This window comes from Hypanus sabinus, chromosome 20 (assembly GCF_030144855.1).
Source record: "Hypanus sabinus isolate sHypSab1 chromosome 20, sHypSab1.hap1, whole genome shotgun sequence".
Classification (NCBI taxonomy): domain Eukaryota; kingdom Metazoa; phylum Chordata; class Chondrichthyes; order Myliobatiformes; family Dasyatidae; genus Hypanus; species Hypanus sabinus.
This window is the reverse complement of record NC_082725.1, coordinates 31504798-31527785: the sequence shown is the minus strand read 5'-3', so window position 1 is coordinate 31527785 and position 22988 is coordinate 31504798. Positions and strand designations below refer to the sequence as shown.

At 39.3% G+C, this 22988-nt stretch overlaps 2 protein-coding genes and 1 long non-coding RNA gene across 8 annotated transcripts in view; 1 reads left to right on the top strand and 2 right to left on the bottom strand.

Moving 5' to 3' along the window:
• The window catches only part of tert (telomerase reverse transcriptase), a 64797-nt gene extending 44697 nt beyond the window's left edge, over positions 1–20100 (top strand). The window contains exons 15-17 of one of the 2 annotated variants that reach the window (XM_059945284.1): positions 216–353; positions 10807–10920; positions 19865–20100. In XM_059945284.1, the coding sequence (XP_059801267.1) occupies positions 216–353; positions 10807–10910 (242 nt within the window). In that variant the 3' untranslated portion in view covers positions 10911–10920; positions 19865–20100. Of the gene's footprint in view, positions 1–215; positions 354–10806; positions 10921–12621; positions 13740–19864 lie in introns of those variants that run through there. The other variant, XM_059945283.1, reaches the window with a different exon arrangement.
• LOC132378401 (uncharacterized) lies at positions 217–17878 on the bottom strand. Of its 2 annotated transcripts, none has more exons than XR_009507025.1 (3): positions 17536–17877; positions 1667–1838; positions 217–351 (listed from the first exon to the last, which is right to left on the bottom strand). It is a non-coding gene; the product is annotated as an uncharacterized LOC132378401 (long non-coding RNA). The 2 variants fall into 2 exon arrangements; XR_009507026.1 differs by having other exon boundaries at positions 218–351; positions 1672–1838; positions 17536–17878.
• A 334-nt stretch (positions 20101–20434) lies between the features above and the next one.
• LOC132378399 (sodium-dependent neutral amino acid transporter B(0)AT3-like) overlaps positions 20435–22988 on the bottom strand; it is a 52096-nt gene continuing 49542 nt past the window's right edge. For 3 of the 4 annotated variants that reach the window (XM_059945287.1, XM_059945288.1, XM_059945286.1), the window contains 2 exons: positions 22259–22421; positions 20435–20983 (listed from right to left, as the gene is read on the bottom strand). In XM_059945287.1, coding sequence (XP_059801270.1) covers positions 20801–20983; positions 22259–22421 — 346 coding nt within the window. In that variant the 3' untranslated portion in view covers positions 20435–20800. The remainder of the gene's footprint in view (positions 20984–22258; positions 22422–22988) is intronic. The other variant, XM_059945289.1, reaches the window with a different exon arrangement.

Below are 22988 nucleotides of genomic sequence, written 5' to 3'. Positions count from 1 at the left end.
TGATGTTAGCCTTGCATGAGTTTTGGAACTTGACATAATGGTCACAGGATGATTTTTAAAACTTTATCAGATCATTATAAATATTTGAAAAGAAATAAAATACATGCAAGCAGTCATTAATATTGTCATGGAGATCATACATTAATAGAACTGATTTATTGTCTGATTTCCATTAAGCATTTCTAGTTTTAAAAATAAATCAATCTTCTTTCCAGGGGTTTCTTTAGGCTCCAAAGGTGCTTGTGGGCCTTTTCCTTTTGAAGCTTCCCAGTGGCTGTGCTGCTGTGCTTTCATTGTCAAGCTGTCCAGTCACAAGGCTGTTTACAAGTGTCTCCTGGGACCTCTGAAAACCTGTAAGTAAATATTGATGGCAATTTTGCACCGACACTTGAACAGTGATTTAATCTTGTACTGCTGTCTCTGATATCATTCGGAAAATATGATGGATGAAGGCTAAATGCTCTCATTACATATTACATTAAACAATCTGAGTAAAAGCTGAGTATGTGTGTACAGTATTATTTACAAATTGCCTCCCAAACATTGGAAATCCATTTTATGTACTCTAGACATCCCTGTTTAAAACTGATGGAACAGATAAAGAGTAATTGAGAAAGGTCACGGAATAAAGTAAATAAGCACCAAAGATATAACAGTATAAAAAGCTAAAAGAGGTAAGCATTACACAGTATGAATGGGTTTGTTGATTCATTCGTTCATGCCTTGTTTTCGTCCATGAACTTGCAATTCAATGATACATTTTAGATTGTTTATTTATGAGTGGATTATTAGTTGATCACTGGGTTCAGGACTGGTAGTGGTTGGTGAATGACTTCTCTTGGCTGTTTCTCTGACTTTTCAAGTTTTTGGTGTTTTTACAGTTGTTTCCAGTTATAAAGCTCTGCAGAGTGGGGCAAGTTTTGAAAGACCTTGCCCTGACCTTTGGCGGGAGTGGGGGTGGCAGACATCAGCACGTTAGGAGGTTTTCTGCAACAAGGTGGCTAAAATATGCTACTGAATGTAAAGTAGAGGGAAAAGGAGGAGCGCTGGAACCACATTTGCCTATAAAGTTCATGGAGCAATTATACTACCTGAGTCTTGATAACAAATTATCATGAGACTGCCATTATCACTGAAATCTAGCACTTGAACACACTGTTAAAACTTGTGAGCGAGGCCAGGATGACATTGCTAGTGGCTGTTGGGGTGATGCGTTAATAATTTTTTTTACCTATCTGCTCTTACTGTGGGACCAGAGATGGAAATATTCGAACTTGTGGTTGGTTGGAAGGGCTCACTGTGGATTGCATTTGGCAGTGGTGGCAGACGGGGATGTCGGTGAGTTGGTTAACGTTCAGGGTGCTGCTGGGAAAAGGAGCAGGTGTGTGCTTTATGGGGCTGCTGTTGCTTCTCCACTAAGTGCCTCAGCAATCTGGGCAAGTACGCGAGGGTAGATTGTGGCCATGATGAGGGCTGTTTTAAATTGGTCAGATCAGCAGAGGAACTCGAGAGGTGGCTACCACTTGCTTCTCAGAACTAATCGACCTCACTGCCAACTTGGTGGCGAGACTTGCCAATACACAAAGGAGTTCATTTGTGCAAACACAACAACCCCCACCCCTGTATTTTTTTCCTGTCAAAGGTTCTTCTCAGAACCGTACTGCACCAGACTTTGCTCAGCTGCAGAAGAGGGTGCGATGAGATCAGTTCCGCGGATCCAAGCTCCCCAGTCGTTTCTACAGCGAGTCACAACAGTTTTGATCATGCCTTTCGGGGTTGGTGGATGCACATCCACTGCTTTTCATCTCTTACTGTGGCCAAGTATGTGCCATCATCTCCTACAACAGAGCAGAACAATTGTCAGTGATGATTGTGTAATCTGTGTTCGTTGACCTGCGACGCCGACTACAGCCACCATGCAGCTCCACTTCGAGACCAGCTTAAAGAAACGTTGACCCCCCCCTGGCTGATCTGCACGGAGAGCAGGCAGCTGTGGTAATACGCAGAATCATTCAAGAGGACAGGCTGAACAGATTTGCAGCTGGTTTGGGGGCTCTCACACATTACAACCCTTCTCCTTGGTGCTCTCCAAATTTGTACCCCCGTCTACCTCCCTGCTAAAGAAACAGTTGAGTAAAGCTGAGAACGCAGCCAAGAGTGAAAACTAAATCAGGAGGTGAATAGTTAAACACAGGGGAAAGATTTATGTTGCTAACTTAAGAGCAAATGAATGGCTAAATATCAGCAATTCTACAGTTTTTAGATATAGGAGTAAGAACTGATTTGATGGAGAAACATTTGAAACAGAGTAGGAATGATCGGAGAGTTGCTGGAAGTTGTCTGGTGTAAGCGGTGATAAACTTTAACTCAAGTGTTGGAAACAGAAGTAGGTCAGAAAGGTATAACCATGTTAATATTATAGATTTAGAGGAACAAATTGGTAGAGAGATTGCAGACGTTTACAAGAAACATAACTTGTTTTAGCTCGATATTTTAACTTGTTGACTGCAACTCCCATACGGTAAAAGGACTAGATGAGTTTGAGTTTGTCAGATGTGTTCAGGAAAGTTTCCTTAATCAGTATATAGAAGTCTCAGTGAGAGAGCGTGTGATAGTGGATCTCTTATTAAGGAATTTGACAGGGCAGGTGACAGAAGTTTGTGTAAGGGAACACTTTGCATCCATTAGTTTCAAAGGAAATGTTAAAAGGATAAATCTGGTCCATGTGTTGAGATTCAAAATCGGAGAAAGGCCAATTTTGAAGGTATCAGAAATGACCTGATAAGTGTGGATAGGGACAGGCTGTTTTCTGGCAAAGGTGTACTGAGTAAGTGAGAAGCCTTCAAAAGTCAAATTTTGAGAGTACAAAGCTTGTATGTGCCTGTCAGAATAAAAAGTAAAGATAATAGGTGTAGAGAACCTTGGTTTTCAAGAGATATTGAGGCCCTGGTTTAAGGAAGAAAAAGGTGTATAACAGATATAGGCAGGTAGGAACAAGGGAGTACAAGAAATGCAACGAAGCAAGAAATCAGAAGGGCTACAGGAGGGCATTCATGCTGCTGCCCTCGTGCACGAGGCAAAGGAGAATCCTAAGGAATTCTACAGGTATGTTAAGAACAAAAGGATTGCAAGGGACAAAATTGGTCCTCCTGGAAGATCAGAATTGTAAGCACTGCGTAGAGCTAAAAGAGATGGGAAAGATTTTAAATGGATATTTTGTATCTGTATTTACTCGGGAGGTGAACACACTCGGGAGAAGTGAGGCAAAGCAGTGGTGAGTTCATGGGTCCTATACAGATTACAGAGGAGGCGTTTGCTGTCTTGAGGCAAATTGGGGTGTATAAATCCCCAGGTCTGACAAGGTGTTCCCTTGGAGCCCATGAGAGGCAAGTGCAGAAATTGTCAGGGCCCTACCAAAGATATTTAAATCATCGTTGGTGACAGGTGAGGGACTGAAGGATAGCCAGTGCTGTTCCACTGTTTAGAAAGGCGCCAAAAATAAACCAGGAGATTATAGGCCGGTGAGCCTGACAACAGTAGTGGGAAAGTTGTTATAAGGTATTCTGAGGGACTGGATATGAGCATTTGTATAGACAGAAGCTGATTAGAGATAGTAAGCATGTCTTCGTGCGTGATCAGACGTGTCTAACCAGTCCTAGAGTACTTCAAGGAAGTTACTAGGAACGTTGATGAAGGCAAGACAGTGGATGTTGTCTACATATCTGCAAAGACACAGAATTACTCCTGTATGCCACCTCTTCACCATCTGAGATTTTACCAGCAATAACGGTGTCATTGGCAAATTTATAGATGGTGTTTGTGCTATACTTAACTACGCAGTCATGAGTGTATAGTGGAACTTCTGGTAATGGCTCCCACCCCTTTATCGTCACCATACCCATCCCTTTTCCCCCTCTCACCTTATCTCCTTGCCTGCTTTTCGCCTCCCTCTGGTGCTCCTCTCTCTTTTCTTTCTTCCATGGCCTTGTGTCCTGTCCTATTAGATTCCCCCTTCTCCAGCCCTGTAGCTCTTTCACCAATCTACTTCCCAGTTCCTTACTTTGCCTCTCTCCCTCCTGGTTTTACCTATCACCTTGTGTTTCTTCCTCCCCTCCCCCCACCTTCTAACTCTGAGTCCTCATCTTTTTTTTTCCCTTCTGTCCTGCTGAAGGGTCTTGTCCCGAAATGTCAACTGTTATCTTTTCCATAGGTGCAGCCCGGCCTGCTGAGTTCATCCAGGGTTTTATGTGTGTTGCTTTGTAATGCCTTTAATGTATTCTTTTTAATCAAATTGATGACACGTCTTGTGTGGGGGCAAATATAGAATTTCACTCCCATTGAACCATCAATGGAATACCTGAATTACTCAACCTTTCTGTCTAACATAGATATATTAGAATAACCGGTTTTGACAAAGCATCTTAACTCTGTGTCATTTCCACACATGCTGCCTGAGTTAAATGGCTTTGGCATTCTTTGTTTTTATTATAATCGAAATTAGGTTTGTGGTGTTGCTTGACGGTGTAAGCAAGACAAAATTAAATATAATGAGCCACAAAGTTGAGGACATTATGTAATTTTCCTCTTCCCGCCATTACTAATCTACATTCCACAGTCCACTTTTTTGCCTTTAACTAGTCTTCTAGTATTGTACTTTTTCCCTTTGTCATGGACCAAGTTAAGTCCAGCCCTTTGCTCACATTTCCTCACATTGGAAGTGGAGGAGAGAGAAAGAGTGACACTCTGGGATATCTTGGTGGCTAGATTTTGAGTGTTTCGACTATTCTGTAATATCTCAGCAGAAGCTAGCTTGCACCAAATCCTCACATCAATGATGAAGCAGTCAAAATTAGTTTGAGCAACTCCCGGGATGACGTTCTCATCTCTGCGTCCTACCATGTGATTTAACCTCTGCGCATTTCTGATAAATTTGAGCCGTTTTGTGTTCTGGCCCAGATCAGATGCAGTTTTACCCTTGCTTTGAGCGGTAAAAGCACATTTATTCTGTATTCCAGTCCTTTGAGATAAAGAAAGAATTCACATAATCTGGAAGAAAAGTGACAGTTGAATTCACCTAACATGTACTTTTCAGAGAGATGATTCTAATTCTCATTACTTCTCCACCATTCTTGAGCCTCTCAGCATTAAAGAATAGACTGGCCAGTCTTCTTAAGCTAATGAGTGGTACTACTCAGTACCAGCTACATTAAGCTGAGTCTACTCGTTCAGAATGTGGGTTTGAGTAGTAGGTACCCATGAGCTGAACTAATTCCAATATAGTTTTTTGTAAAAATACAGTGGATTCTGGTTAATTTGTCAATCGGTTAATCGGGGAGCCGCTTAGTTGGGACAACTCTGAAAGAACAGAAACTAATCGAGCAAATAGTTTTTTTTATTTATTCGGAGAACTCGGAACTGTTTTGCTCACTGGTTTCAAGCATTCAGGCTTGGATACCAGAAACAGCTGGGAGTGGAAATGAAGCTGTAAACAAGTGAGGAACCATGGAGAATTTGAAGGAGTCAACAATCATCTTGAATGTTCAACCGAAAATGATGATTTGCAGAATGCAATTGTTGAAAATGTTGTATGAAAGCAGTCCATTACCTGCACTAGTTTGCTAAGTTTTTAAATTTAGAGTTAATGAAAGGAACATTGTTTCATACACTGAGTTCCTCCATTGGTAACTATTAGGAGCTGTTATATAGTTTTATAATACTGTTGTAGTATGGATAGTGTTGAGATTTGTTCTGTATTTCATTTAAATACATAATTTGTTAATTAGTTAAACAATAATTTGTCATTTTATACCTTTATAATAATTTCCATGAAACTCTAGTTAACTGGGACAGCTGCTTAATTGGGACAAAATGTACTGGGTCCCGATGTGTCCCAATTAGCTGGAATCCATTCTATATCACAATGGAAGCCTTCAAATGGTATTTTAACTTTTATAAATGTAAAGGGAAATGAAATCTGTCAATTAGCTCTCTACATTTTGACATCTGTTCTGTGCACCAAGTGGAGTGTGTTCCACTATTGTAAAAGTACAGGCAACGAAGAAACAAACTTTCTCTGATAAGCAGTCTTAGACATTACATTGTAACTCAGAAATTCTCAGCCTGGGGTCCACAGACCCCTTGCTAAATGGTGTTGCTCCATTTCATAGAAAAAAGGTTGAGAACCCTTGCCTTAACTCTGCCAAAATCCACAGCCTGACATGCTGAATATTTCCAGCATTTTCTGATTTTTTTAATCTTTGGTTTCCAGCATTTCCAAAGTTTGTGAAATCCACCCCCCCCCCCCCCCAATTTGGGGTGGTACAGTAACATAGCAGTTAGCATACCGGAATGCTATTATAGTGCCAGCAGCCTGGGTTTAGCTCCCACCACTGGCTCTGTGGAGTTTGTTCTCCCCATCACTGTGCGGGGTTCCTTCAGCTGCTCTGCTGCCCACCCAAATCCCAAAGACATATGGGTCAGCAGGATAATTGGTCATTTGGGTCTAATTGGTTTGTGTGGGCTTAAGGGTCTGTAACTATGCTGCATCTCTTAAAATAAACTTCAAATGTATTTACTGTGTGGTGTTAAAATGATGCATTTGAATCAATTACAAGTGAATCATGCATTGATAAGTCCACAAGCAAAGAAACAGCTGATTGGTGACTGAAGTTAAAATTGCGGCCATGTTGCCTGGACATGGTTTCTCAATACCACAGCCAATTAGTACGTGGGACACCCACTCATTAGTTGTAACAAATAGAGAAATTCTAGTCTCCTCCATACTTTTTTGCCATGAAAATAATTCAGCTTTTTTTTAAAAATTGTGTTCCTAAGAGGTGTTTTGATTTGAAGGAAGCTTCAGTATTGAGCAGGAAATCTCATTTTGGTCCTTTTTGTTAATTTGTGATGATGTTCAAATAAAGGCTCTCTAAATAATGAATTATTGCTATAACTTTGTTGTAATAATTAAGATATGTTGCATTTAGGATGAGTGTAATCATCAAAAAACTAATTATATTCTTCAGAATAATAGGGCAATTAGACAGTAATTAGGCCCATCATATTAGGCTGCTTTACTCATCCTGACTTTACAGAAAATGTACAATTAAATATGAGCAGGCAGGTTGATTCCTGGGATGATAAATAATTTCATGTTAACTAAAATATATGGTGTTTTGTTGCTTCCTTCATTTCGAGGCCTTCTGAAAACTACAAGGAGTGGATTTATGGAAATATTTACAGAAGGTGAAGAGTGTATCAGTTAGTTATTAAGTAAAGATGGAGAACATTTGGCTCCGAAAGCTAGAGAGTCAGGTGGTAACTGGTAGTGCTGAAACTGGACATGTCTTTGAAAGCAGATTTACATGGCATAATACTGACTGGCTTACAGAGAGGGAAATGAATAGTTGGTGTTTCAGGCTAAGACCCTTTGTCAGAATTAAAAAGGAAGGGGGAAGATGCTATGTTTCTAGCATCATCTCCCTTCCTTTTCAGTTCTGATGAAGTGTCTCAGCCTGAAATATTGACTGATTATTCTGTAGATGCTGCCTGGTCTGTTGAGTTCCTCCAGCACTTTGTGTATGTTGCGCTCAAGATTTCCAGAATCCGCAGAATTTCTTGTGTTTTTGGTTAATAGCAGTGGTTCCCAAAGTTGCCTGGGAACGGTGGGAGTTTCTAACGGGGTAATAAAGATAAAGGCAGCAATGAGGGGGCAGTTGATAGCAAAGAGGAGCAGCTGAGGGGTTAAGGAACAAATTAATTATTATACGCATTTGATTCTCAGTGCCTCATAATTCATTACAGTGATCACTTATCACCTCCTCTCTTGCTAACCCACCGTTCTCTTGGACTTTGCTCAGAGCGCATTATAAATTGTTGAAAAGCAATGTGATACTTCTGAATTTGGCATAGCATGAGAAATCTGGACTGAAGAACTCCATGCCATTACTGCCATTCACTATTGTAGTACAATTCCTATACTCTAGTCACACTGACACGATTCCTGTATGGTGTTCAATGGGGGTAAAGTTCAGAATCTGCCCTTTAGAATGGTCTTGACTACATTTCTGCAGCCCACTTTATGTACCTTGAGGCATTGATCAGGTTTTTCCTGAGCTACGATGATGTCATAACTGGCTTCCTTTTTATCGATTACAGTGCTTGAGAGTGGACTTAAACAACAGGCGTTTAACCATGGTCATTAATCCATAAAGAAAAGGGCAGAGCAGATCAAACAAAAAGAACAAGTGTAGACAGTATAATGTGAGGTATCTGAAATATGGATGTATGCTAGCACCAAGCAACCAATGTGCCTATTTGTGTGAAAACATTTTTTTCAAATGAGACAATGAAATGGTCCAGGCTTCTTGAGCACTGGAAGAAAATATACTCTGATAAAGCAATTAAGAACTTGGCTTATTTTCAGTCACTTCATGAAAACTTTCAGAAATGGAAAATACTTCAAAACATGTTTGACGGCACTTCACAACAAAACAGTGATGGTTTGCGTGCTTCATACTAATTGCTAAGTCTGGAAAGCCCCATACAATTGAAGAAGAACTGTTTCTACCAGGTGTAAGGAAGGTTCTGAGTATGGTTTTGTATATGTAACCAAAGCAAATAATACGAGTGTTTCCACTCAGTGATATCTCTGCTCAGAGACAAATAGATGAAATGTCAGAGAACGTGAAACACATGTTGTGCAACATACTTTGGACAACAGAATTTGCCCTGCAGTTGGATGAGTCAACTTTGCCAGGCAATGAATTTTTGCTTCTTGGTTATGTTCACTTCATAAAAGATGAAACCATGGTTTATTATTTGTTATTTGTTATTATTAGTTGTTATTTGCAAGGGGGCTAGAGATCGATGGGAAGGGAGGTCAATAGAATCATAGAAATTTACAGCACGTTACAGACCCTTCGGCCAACAATGTTGTGCTGACTGTGTAACCTACTCTAGAAACTGCCTAGGATTTCCTAGTGCATAGCTGTCTATTTTTCTAAAGTTTTTTTCCGATATTTTGGGTTGTTGAGCAGTTTTTGAAAGAGAAGAATATTCCGCTCACCAACGTTCCTGCTTGTGCAACAGACGGGGCATCATTAATGATAGGACACCACTATCAGGTTACTACTTTTTTGAAAAAAGCCATACCTAACATATTTACCATTTATAATATAATTCACAGACATCTTGTTGCAAAAAAACATAAGTGATTGGCTGCACCGATCATTAAGTACTGTTATTACAGTGGTAAATAAAATCAAGTGCCATACTCCCAATTCTTAACTATTTCAAGAACTTTCCATTGAGAATGTTGAACAGTTGGAATGCTTGCTGTTGCATGCTGAAGTCAGATGGCTCTCAAAAGGAAACTGCCTAACACACTTCTATGCACTTTTTGAAACTGATAGAATTCTTTGAAGACTCAAATGCTTCATTCAGTAGTCAGCTCAAGAATATTAGGCATGACATTGTTTATCTGTCAGAATGATTTGCAAAGTTTAATGAAGACTATGTAAAGTTACAAGGAAATGTGAATCTGATCAAGTTAACCCTATTTAAGTGTAACACTGGCCATCACGACCTTCTCCAATTTCCAAGTCTTTCTGATTTGGAAGAGACAGAAGGAATACCAGATGGTAATCTTAAAGTATACTGAGACCACCTGAGTGAGCTGCATAAAGACATGTTAGATAGATTTCAGGACCTCTCTCAATCTAAGATCCAGATTGGGTAATAAGTCAATTCCTGAATATTTCTAATGAGGAATTCCAGGAAGGCTGGTGGAAAAACTGATCTGGCTAGAAAATGACCTTGAGCTGAAGCTGAGGTTAAAAAAAACTCATATCAAGACTTTTGCTTGCAGAAAGAAATGCTGCACTGTGGAAAAGGTGTTCTTTGGTGCCTCTCCACCATCATATTTAGTGGAGTGAAGTTACAGTGCCGTCACCCAACTTCTGTCAATGCATAGAAACAGACTGTAAATGACTGAACATGGGTACCTGCAACTCCTACTGAGGGATATTCACCTGATGTTGAACAGTTGATATCACCGTACCAAACCCACCCGTCTCATTGAAAGGAGAAAAGGCAATGAGTAGCTGGACTATTCATGTGCACCGTAAAACTGTTGCTGAAAGTTATTTTTACTGTAATTAAAGAAATTTTATTTGCAGCTTTAAATAGATTGAAATAATTTTTTGCTATTAATTGTCACTGCAATCCCTATTTTTCTTTCACTGGGCATCTTAAAACGAAATTCTTTATAGTTTTTAATGTAATGGCTGGAAAGGAAGAGGATGGGCCTGGGAATGTGGCTTGGGGGCCAAGGTTTGGGAACCACTGGTGTACAGGAACTTAGTTCTGGGTTGACAGTGATAAAGATACTGGCAGTGATGTGAATGTATTGAGGTTTGTGACCAATGGAACATTAAACAATCTGCTGGAAGAACTTAGCAGGCTGAGCTGCATCTATGAAAGGATAGAATTGTAGATGTTTTCATGTTCAGAACCTGCGTCAGGAATTGTCTGTTTTTGCCATGGTGACCCAGTTAGGTTAGAGCTTAAATTTGAGCTGAACAATGGGGATTAAATTATTGGGATGAAGAGGGTTAAAAATGAAGTATTGTGAGCTACTTCTCACACCCAGTATAACTTCCTCAGATGTTGTGCTTTCTGTGTTGTTTTTTTTTGTGGGATGCAGTCTTTTCACTATGCTCTTACAGTACTATGATGTGTATAAAAAAACAGAGTAAAATCTTTGATAATGCTTTAATAAACTAATTGTCCTGTTTCTGTTCAAAGGCAAGGCCAAATTGCAAAAGATTCTACCACATTCCACACTCCAGTTGTTGCAGAATGTAACCCAGCCATCTCTTCATCAAGATTTTGCTGCCATCTTAGACTGAAGCAGAACTGGTATGTTTTAAATATCAGTAATTGTCAGCAGTCGGAGTCATACGGGATAGGCAGAAACAATTCAGCCCTTTGTGCCTGTGTCAACGTTTTGAAAATGATCTGATGTGTCCATCTTCATCCTTGTTCTACAAATACTTGTCTTCAAATTCTTATCTAATTAGCTTTTAAAAATTTAATATTGAATCTTTTATCGTTAACATTTAGGACAGTATGAAGCTTGCTGCATAAATTTCACCAGAAACAAATCTGGGATTACTTTCTTATTAAAAATTGATTGAGGTACTGTGAGAAATTTCTGGTACATATTTAGGAAAATCCCTTAATATTCCCTTGACCATATCATCTTCCTGATCTGTAAAAGTTCAATGAATACTCCCATTCACATTTATTGTTAATTCTTTCATCTTTCTGAATTCCATCTGCGAACGTGCTCCTGCCTGTTCTTCCCAATCTTCTGATGATGTGTTCAACAACTACTTTGGAACTCGCCACTGATATAACCTCTTTCCTGGAGTTTTAGGGTAAAGAAATTTGTGAATCCTTCTCCAAGGATGTGAAGAATAAAAGTATAGGTAGATACTGCAGCTCCTCTACTGAAATGGTGCTGGAGAGTGGTCCTGAGGCCCCTCTGCTCTGTCACATGCTTGTAAGTGATTTTCTGCCACCATTTGAAGAAGAGCAAGCAAGCTGTTGATCTGTGTCCTGGTCAATGTGTGTCCTCATCCACCAATCCTCAAAGAAATCAGTTATCTGATCATTATCTCAGTGATGTTCCTAGGACTCCTCAGAAGTTGGCTACTGCATGTCCTATCTGCCAATACCGTCACACTTCATTAGGTGCGGGGGGTGGGGGGGTCGGTAATGTATGTTTGTATAAATAATATTTAATCTTCTATCAAGATAATTGAACTATCAAATACATAATCTTGTGATGATGCTACTCACTCTTCCGCCTTTTTTTTTCCGCATCCTTCCTTCACCTCACAGCCCAGTATATTGTTCCCATCCTCTTGTTTGACTTAAGAGATTCTGCAGATGCTGTAAATCCAAAGCAACACGCACACATACTGGGGGAGCTCAGTGTGTCAGGCAGCATCTATGGAGAGGAATTAACAGCTGATGTTTCAGTCTGAGACCCTTCATTAGGACATCATTGCTGATGAAAGGTCTTGGACTGAACCACCGGCACTTTATTCCTCTCCAAAGATGCTCCTTTTCCTGTTTAAGCTGGGCTTTCACTGTTGCCACCTCTTTGAAATTGTTATGATAACTTGCACGTGGTGTTCACTGAACCTATCTACCACATATAAGTATACCAAAATACCATGAGAGCTCAAATTTGTAGACCATATAGTCCTAAGGATTTAATGTTTTCCATGTTTCCTGTTGTGTCTTTGCCTGCCTTGTCTTACTGCTGTTCACCACAGAAACTTGTGAATCTGTGAATAATCTACAAGTGATTCATTTTGCAATTGCTCCTCATTTCCGAAAGGTTGACTGTGGAAGCTCAATCCTTTCCTGCATTAATACTCCTAACAGAGACCATGTATTATGATGCTTCCAATTGCTTTCCTGTTCTGTCTTTTATCATTTTAGTTATCAATAAAATAATTTAGTGTCATTCAGTGTTGATGTAACTGATTCATTCAAGACATTCAGTATATTTCATCTATTTAAATGATTTAATCTTTCTTTTTGTAGGAAATTCTTGACTTGAATATTGTACCAAGAGACTGAGACATCTTTAATGCCACGGTGTTAGAATTCACAGGACATGAACCTTTTAATTGCAGTTGGAGATTTTTTGTTGCCCCTGCAATGATTTGTCACATGTTTCTCATAAAAGGAATTTGCCTTTAATTATATCAAGACAAACAATTGTGTTCACAAGTGTTGAGGCTGGGCATCACTTATTCCTGCAACACTGAGTTGGTTCATTTGGAGGGATTTCAATCATTTTGCATAAGATAATAATTAGTTAGACCTTTTATTGAAAATGGTAATGTTGAGAAACTTTGGGAGGCACCCTTTGAACATAGGCTGTTAGCAATTTGATAGAAGGAGAGCTCGTAGAGCCTTTGAGCTTGAAACTTTTGAGTGGCTGGATGACTAATGTAAAATATGGGGATATTCTGCACTTGAAAAAGGCTTTATGCATCTGGTAGAGGGAGTTTAAAGTTGTATTTCTAAGATCTATGGAAGTGATGCTTCCTTTAGCAATCTCCTACTGGTCATGAAAGCTGTTATGGACAAATTGCATACATCCCAGAAAATTGGTGTCTCTGTAACTTCAGCAGGATAATGTATTAACTGTTTGCTGCTCAGTCTTTTGGGGGGAAAACAGTCACACCATAGATAAGGAATGTTTTTTTTTCCCCCAACTCATTAATTGTGTCACACTTTAATAAAGTAGATTTTCTTCAGGTTTATTACTGCTGACACAAAAATTTAGGAACAGAAAACAATTGTGGGAGCGAAATTCTAGTTTGTTATTTGATCGTGTTCCTGATATGAGTAAATCAGATCATGCTTCGACCATTATTTATAATGCTAGAATTGACATAACTGTAGAGAAAATAAAGGTGATCCTCAATTGTCTTTGGTTGTAAGCATTGTCCTAAGCATTTTATGGAACAAATTATTGCATGAAATTTTTCAGCGGGAATACTGCGTAATTCAACCATCTTCTGATCACAAGTTATCTGATTTTAATAATTTGAAGCAAGATTTGTTTACCCTTTCCAAAATTGATGATACAGCTTTTAAATGACTTGGTAAAATTGTGTTTTCTTGTCACTGAATAAAATAATTAAATGTGATTACAGCAATGTGTGTCACATGGATATTGTTTCGTTTATTTGAATGAACATGCATGCTTGTATTTAAAAATACATATAAAATATCAGGTCCTTTCACAGATGAGGAATTAGGCATAAGTGAATATTGAGGTAATAGAACTGATATTAACAAGGATGCAGACTAGGGAAAAGTGAAAACTTGCCTCAAAGATTACTGATGTATATAATGTTAAAAAATTTAACTTCATGTGCTTTTAACACTTTGTCCTCTTTTCGTGGTGCAGATGGATCCACATCTAAAGAGAGCATATATGACATGCTTATTTTCATTGGACAGGGCATTCAGTTGGGACATCATGTTGCAGCTGTAGAGGATGTTGACAAGACTGCAGCTGGAATAGGGTGTCCAGTTCTGGTTGCCATACTATAAGAAGAATGTGATTAAGCTTAGGAGTGCATAGAGGATTCAAAAGTATATTGCCTGAGGCTGGAGAGCTTGAGGTATGGGTAGAGAATGGATAAACTGGGACTGTTTTCCCTGTAGAAGAGCATGTAGGTAGTTGGATGGCCACCACCTTTCCCCCAGGGTAGGGGAGTCCCAAATTAGAAGGCGTAGGTTAAGGGGACCTGAGAGTCATGTCTTTCACAAAGTCATAGGTGGGTATGTGGAGTGAACCGGCAGAGGAAGTGTTAGAGGCGGGTACAATTGCACAGTTTAAAAGACATTTGAATAGGTAAGGTTTCGAGAGTTGTGGGCAAAATGCAAGCAAATGAGACTAGTTTGAGAAGGCACCCTGCTGTAGCTGAGTTTGGGCTAAAGGACCTTTCTCTGTGCTTGTGTTATTGTATGAAACATTTGCTAAGTTTTCTCACAGGGTCAGAGGGCATCTCACTGGTTGCGCAGAGATTCACCAGTTCACTGACTTCACATTGATTGTTTCTTTGTCCATGTATACTGCCTTCCTTTTTTAAAATTATTGCCAGTATTTTCTGCTCTCTTTAAAAGAAAGTTGGGCTGTAAATTGCTGCAAGCCAATAGCAAGTTGAACCAATAAAAATAGGAGGAGTTGTAGTCATGAGATGGAGAAAAATCAGATTACAAGGAAGAAATGAGGAGTGGGAAAAATGTGGTTCCTTAAATGTATTCACATGTTATATTAAAATGTCCATTAACTCTTGTATACATGGGATTCTGCAGTTTAACATGTTCCTCTTTGGGGCCAAAGATGTTGAGCAACATTATAGAAAGTGTAAATCTCCTTCCCTGTTTGATGTCAGCCCTAACTTACTGGTTGCTTTCCATTGATCACTTGACTCTTCAAATGCAGTTTTATCAGGATCATGTTAACCATCGCTGGTGGCTATCTGTTGCAACAGGGAATTTTTAATAGTGGCAAAGAGGTCTGCAAGAACCTACTTATTGTCTTGTTTGCAAATCAGAACTTGAATATCAGGACCAAATAACAGCAGAAGGATTTTTCTCAACCTTGATCTACAGTGGGTGACCTGAAGTTTTACTTCAAATATTGATCCCTTCACTCTTATAAAATCTGGAGATTTGTGTATTCTTTCCAGGAGTACTTTTATTATTGACATCATACTTTTCCTCGACATTAACCTTGCCTCATTTGAAAGAAGTGACTTGGCCTGTACTCTGAGGGATGTTGTCAGAAGAGCCAAATTGGTCTGATTTTGTAACTCCACCCCCTTACATTCAATTATTTTTAATGGAATAGAAATCTATACTTTGTAAATGCTAAAAACTGAAACTTGTCGGAATTCTACTTGTGAAACTATTTTCAATTGAACCAAATGCCAGAGTTTGTTGTGCATTTATTATTAGTAAATGTTTTGTGCATGCAAGAATGGTTAAACTTCTGAATTTGTACATTATTGTAAAATTCATATTGATTATTATAGAAGGAGCAGGAGTATTTTCTCTGCTCTGCAGCTCCAATCAGTGCTCATAAACACAAGAGGTTCTGCAGATGCTGGAAATCCAGAGGAACACACACAAAATGCTAGGGGAACTCAGCAGGTCAGGCAACATTTATGGAAATGAATAAATCGTTGATGTTTCAGGTTGGAGGATTGCTCCTTCTGTGATTCCTTTGTCCATTTGTCCCTTCCCGCTAATCTCCCTCCTGGCACTTAACCCTGTGCTACACCTGCCCATTCACCTCCTCCTCACCTCCATTCAGGGTCCCAAATAGTCTTTTCAGGTGAAGCAACCTTTCACCTGCAAATCTGCCGGGGTCGTCTACTGAATCCAGTGCTCCCCATGTGGCCTTCTCTACGTTGGTGAGACCAGGTATAGACTGGGGGACTGCTTTGTCAAGTGCTCCATCTGCAAAAAGCAGGATTTCTCCAGGAGCAGCAATTTCAATTCCAATCCCTGTTTCCCATTCTGACATGTCAGTCCATGGCCTTCTCTACTGGCACGATGAGGCCACTCTCAGTTTGGAGGGACAACACCTCATACTCTCTCATGCCTCCAACCTGATGGCATAAACATTGATTTCTCCAACTTCTGGTAATTTAACACCCCCGCCCTTCCCTCTTCTTCAATTCCTCACTTTGGCTCTCCCTTACCTCTTTTCTCTCCAGTCTACCCCCAATGCCCCTTGTCCCTCCCTTTTTCCTGTGGCTAACTCTTATCAGATTCCTACTCCTCTGATTTTTAATGGTGGTTGGCAATCCAAATTAAAGGTGCGTTACTGCCACTGACTGGACTGGAGTGTGTGTGTTGGGAGATAAAACCCTTATTAGCTCTTTATCAAATAAAACCAAATTACCCCAAAAAGCCCTATTGATTGTAAACAATGAAAGTCAATACTATGAATTAAGTTAGTTATTTCCATAACTTAACGTTTTTAACTGTAAACTATCAACCCCAAAGTTAGTAGTACAGCCTTCATTTGCTTTCTTTCAACCTTGTATTGAATTGACTTTATTATTTACATCCTCCATATACATGAGTAAAAATCTTTGTTATGTCTCTGTCTAAATGTGCAATTTGTAGTAATTTATAATAAATAGTATGTACAACAGTCAATATAACATTGAATTACAATTGTTACAGCGTGAGATAATCAGTCTGATGGCCTGGTGGAAGAAGCTGACCCAGAGCCTTTTGGGCCTGGCTTTTATGCTGCGGTACCATTTCCCAGAGAGTAGCAGCTGGAGCAGATTGTTTGTTGGGGTGACTTGGGTCCCCAATGATCCTTTGGGGCCTTTTTACACACCTGTCTTTGTAAATGTCCTGAATAATGGGAAGTTCACATGTACAGATGTACATTGTAAAAGAGTGTGTTCAACTGTTTCATAATGATAACACCTACAGACGCCAGAGTGATGTTTTCTAACAATATATAAAGAATAATTAAGCATACTATGCCCAATTCTAAGTTGAGTAATATAATTCCCTTCTTGTTTTATCCCTTTCTCCTATCAATCCAACAGTTTTATGTATTCTGTAAAGGTGTCTCCAATTATGCCCATTCTTCCACAAGTCTTGCCAAAATCCTAAATTCTTAACCCCACTCATCCCTTAGCTTCTGAATTGGTAAGTGGAAGGTCTATATCCACAGTTGAACTTCTAACAGCTTTTTTGGCTAATCAATCAACCCGCTCATTCACGTCAGCACCTCTATATGCCGGAACCCGTAAGAAAAATACGTGTAAACCTATACTTTGAACATGAAATAAAGTTTGAAAATCTTCCAGCGGTAATTCTGACCTACTGCTAGAATGACCTGCTGTGAGTTTTTCTGAAACAGTTTTTCTGGATGACTATGTTTTTCCGTCTGCTCCTTACCTCTCTCTGATGAGGTGATGTCCCTTCTGGTTTCTGATGCTGTCTTAATGAAGGCCCAGTCAGGGTAGCCGCAAGCTTTCGAGGCTTCTCTCAAATACTTGTTCTCCTTGTCTTTGTCTGTAATGTTGGTGGGGACATTCTTGGCATGGTGATGCAGTGTTCTGATAAACCCATCTTATGTTCTAATGGGTGAGGAGAGTCGAACTGTAGGTACTGATCTGTGTGTGTGGAGGGGGGGGGGGGAGTACAGCACCACGCATCGGCGACTTATAATGTCGTCCTAACATCTCTACCCTCGCACCCCCACAACAGTCCGCACCTCCATTCATGCAAAGGCTAATGACCCTCTCATTACCTCTCTGACTCTTAATGACCCTCGTGTGATGGCTGTACCTTTAAACAACTCAGAGTTTAAAGGTCGGGTAACTACCCACCATGGATCAGAACTGAAAGAAGCCTCTTGGATGAGTGGCAAAACGTCTTCTAGACAACACAGCAAGTCCAGTTGCCTTGATTTACTACCGCTCGTTATATTCCCAGTTAAATTATCCTTCGACCCATCAGTAAAAATGGTTAGCGTATCATAACAATTTTTAACATATTGATGAATCAATGACTCTCAGGCATATCAAGATCCTTAGACTTCATTAAATCATGTAACCTAAAATTAACTAAAGTCACTGAGGAACAAACACGATGGGCGGGGGGGGGGGTTGTTACCAAAAGATTTACATTGGGACATATTGCATAATCCAGCAAACCCATATTCCTAGCGTGATAAGAACCCAGCCACCCAAAACGAAAAACACTCTTCTGGTGAAGTTCGAAACAGACTTTTAACAGGGTGATCATAACTCTGTCCCCTCTAATTAATCCAGTTTGTTGACAACAACCTTAACCTCCACAACTGTAAGGGCCGTTGTCCCGTTTCAACCAGTAAAAGCAAAAGACGAAATTACCTTCCTGCACCACAACACAGTGTGTGTTTGCATCATATCCAAGCATTTTAAATTTGAAGATGAGATGAAGCTGATCCATAATCCACACAGCCAAAATCAAGTACCGATCTAATTAAACATACATAAATGATCAACTGAGATTTTCTGTTGCACCCCAAGAATACCCACATAGACACCTAAGAATATTTAATACCCCTTTACATTTATCAATTATTTTACCAATATGGTGCTTCCATGTCATCTTATTATCCAGACATGTGCCAAGAAATCTTAACCATTGGCACTTCTTCAAGAGTTTGACCATATAATTTCAAATCAACTGCAGGTCTATTGATCCTTTTTGTAAAACATGTAATGTCAAGTACTGAAAGCTATAACCCCATCTATTTGCCCTTTGTTCAACCTTATTAATTGCCAGCTGGTGGCATAGTGGCATCAGCGCTGGACTTTGGGGTGGGAGGTCCCAAGTTCGAATCCAGCTGGCTCCCATGCACGTTTTCCATCTGTGCTGGGTTGAGCGCCAAGCTAGCAACTCAATCTCGTAAAAAGAGAAATTGCCTGCTACAGAAACATCAACTGCAAAAAATTGATGGCCTATGCTCTCATGAGTTGAAGGGTAATTTCTTCTTCTTGTTCAACCTTATTAATTGCTAATTGTATCCTAAATACAGTTACATTGAAATTTCTACCTCTGATCCACAAAGCTCCATCATCTGTAAAAAGTGATTTACCCACCCAGTAGCTATCTCAGAAAATATAATAAATCATAATATTAAACAAGAAAAGCCTACAAATATGCCTTCTGGGGTCCCAGTCTCTATCTTGTACCTACCCTTACCTGCATTGACCATCCAAATAAAAAAAACTCAAAATAAAAATAACCTTACTTCTCAATCCTAACTTCCAGAATTAAATCAAAAGATTTTCCTTGCATAACAGATAATATGCTTTTTCAATATCAAAAAACACTGCTATTACTTCTTTATTTACCTGTGCTTTCCTAATATAATCTTCCAAACGTAAAACTGAATCCAATGTCATTCTACCTTCTGATAAAATGCTGTATCACCTCTCTTTTCCAAAATATAATTCAACTGCTTTATTATCATACTTTCCATAAGTTTACACAAATGGGACGTAATGATATTGTCAGATTCCTTCTTCTCTACCCCTTTACATTTTCCACCTATCACCTCCCAGCTTCTTACTTTATTCCCCTCCCCTACACATCTGGCTTCACCTGTCACCTTCTAGCTTGTACTCCTTTCCCTCGCCCCCCCCCCCATCTTATTCTGCTACCTTCCCCGTTCTTTTCCCATCCTGATGAAGGGCCTTAGCCTGAAATGTCGACTGTTTGTTCATTTCTATAGATGCTGCCTGATCTGCCGAGTTCCTCCAGCAACTTGTCTGTCTTCCTGCAATCAGCACCCTGCAAAAGTACCACCAGAATCATTTGTGAGAAAAGGAGGTTCTTGTTGGGACGAGAAGGACAAGTCCTGCGGCTGAATGAATATTCCTCAACATTGGAGACTTGACTTTAGTGGAGGTATTGTGACCACATTTGCTTCATGTTCACGATCAGACACCGAGGAATTTTGAGCCTTTAGTGTTGTGATGAATTAGAAATTTGGCAATGATTGTGCTGTTCCAAAGCCTACAATTATATAGCAAATTCATCCCAGATATTTTAAAATGTATTTTGCATTCAAAATACTGAAAAAAAAGATTTTTGTTGCCTAACATTGCAGCAGGTATTTTTGCAAATTATTCATTAGAAAGCTATCAATATTTTCTTCAGAGCTCCTGAGTTTATGTTCCACAATACCCTGAAATCTCTCTCGGTCTAGACATGAAAAACATGCAGTATGCTTAAGACTTAAGATTGTAGGATGTTATTTCTAAGAATCACATTTGGAATGAAAAAGAGTCATAAAACAAAATGAATTCAAATATTTTAATTATTGTAAGCCAATTTGGTTACATAGTCATTGAAAGAAACATCATTATAGGATTATAATGTTTACTGTGGTGAAAACGTCTTGTGAAGAAAAAAACTGAACTATGTGAAATAGCTACCAGTATGTATTTGCCCCTTAAAGATGATAGGTTTAACTCAAGTAAATTAAAATTGAACTTTTAGTTGTGCCAATGAGGATGCATCATCTTATAATCTAAAGAATCTAATGAGAAATAAGTCATCACAAATTAATTGAACAGTTATTAAATGAAGAATGCTTCATTATATGGTAAAATAACAACTTCAATATAGCACTAATGATAATTACAAGTTGAAATCCTGGAATAATTTATAATTCAAAAGCTGGGTTATCAATCGAACTTCCTTCTTCTTGGCAGCCTCCAAATTTACATTTGATAAACTGATACAGAGCAGTAAGTGGAATAAAAATTGTTGGCAATATGACCAGGAAGGCACATATGAATATTACCCAGTCTGTATACACCTTCTCCTCTTTCTTGGGGAACTCCACCTGTTGAAGTAAAGGATGTGAGAGATTCTATGATCAACCTTTGTATTTAGTTTGGATGACTCAATCACAGTCCAAAAATGCAGTGGTTACACCTGACCTACCCAGCTATTTTGGTGGCCTTGGAAATTGTTTATCAACTCAGTTATGGCCTTTCTCCATACGTGTTGATGATCTTCAGTTTTCAAAGCGCCATGGATGTAAATTGCTGGCTTCTATTCAGCATTCATTGCAATAAAACTAGCATCCCACTAACACGCACAAAATGCTGGTGGAACACAGCAGGCCAGGCAGCATCTATAGGAAGAAGCGCTGTCAACGTTTCAGGCCGAGACCTGATGAAGGCCTATAGAAGCTGCCTGGCCTGCTGCGTTCCAGCAGCATTTTGTGTGTGTTGCTTGAATTTCTAGCATCTACAGATTTCCTCGTGTTAGCATCCCACTAATCTTTTCTCATTTGCTTTTTGAACTACTAATGTTCTGATGCCAGAACCTGGATTTAATGTCCTCTAACAGTAGCACCACCCTCACGTCCAAATGCCCCGGAACCTTCAGCTATCACAGGAAAACCTTCTGGAAACCTGCTTTTATTGATAGAGGGTGATAGAATGATTAAACATAATTATCTGCTACGTAGAGGAGTCGTTAGAAAGAATGGGATTGTTCAATGTTCAGAAACTGGCATCTGTGACTTTAGCAAAGTAGTTCCAGGCACATAGGATTGAAATGGGGACATGGGTGACATGCCACAATGGAGGAAGGGGCAGGAAAATATGGGAGGATGATTGCAAATTATAGAATGGAATATTTATTCAGTATTGTAAAGGTAACGGTGGCTAATCAAAGCATTAATGATGTGAGATAACAGGGTTGCGTAAGGCAGGATTGTCAAGAATTTAAGTGGAAGTGGCAGTACCCACAAGTACCCGCAGAGAGCCAAATGACCCAGGTTCAAGTTATAGTTTAGAACAGAACTTATACTAAGAAACTTAGAACAAGTTCTTCCCAAATACAATTATTCCTAACCCACATAAGCAAGGGGGTGCTGGACATCAGAAAACTTGGGGACCTCCCATTGGAATATCAATGAAAAAAGCATTGATTTTGTGTTTTTTAAAGCCATAATGGAGGATGCATGTTTTTTTGGTGGCAGATAAGATTCAGGAAATGTTGATGAAATAAGTTCAAGCAAATTAAGTGGATAATTCATGGAAAGATAAATCAAGGCCCCAGAGCTGTTGTCAAATGTACTGGGTATTACAATACAAAATGTTCTTACATAGTCAGGATTCCATGCCTCGTAAGATGAGTGATACTGTATTTCTACAGCAACATGTGCCACAAACACGATAAATAGCAGTAAAGGGCTAATAAACCTCCAGGTCACATGCCAGTAAATATTGGGCCTTCGTCCAGTCATAAATTCCAAACCATCACAGAAGCTGAGAAGAAGAAAATCTAGTTTTCTGTCAGATTTTCAAGATGAGGCTTTAAGAATGAAAATGAACATTATCCTATTATATCTTACCAAACAAATATACTACTCATTTAATGACAACACAACAGGTTCCAGGGGTGAGATGCTTGTTAATATACCTCTACATGGTCAAATAAAAATTATAGATTACCTACATAATCAGGAGAAATGTTAAATTTGAGTTCTTTGAAGTAAGAGATCATCTGTTCAACAAGTGTAAAAGGAATGGTGATTGTGTAATTATGGAAACTGGATGAATCAAGCAGGGTTTTTGTTGCTCTGGACATCAGCCAACTGGTGGGTTAATACTTCACTTCTGAGTCAGTGTTCTCTAAAGATTGCCAGTACATATAAAACCTATTCCTTATTCTGCAGTACCTGCAGGTTCAATCTGTGTCAGGTTATCACTGTTGTCAGGTTATGAAACTGGCAATTTTATTAGGATGAAGCAACACAGGAACACACGCATGCTCACTCGCTCACTCACTCACACATTCGCACTCTCTCTCACACACTCGCACTCTCTCACATT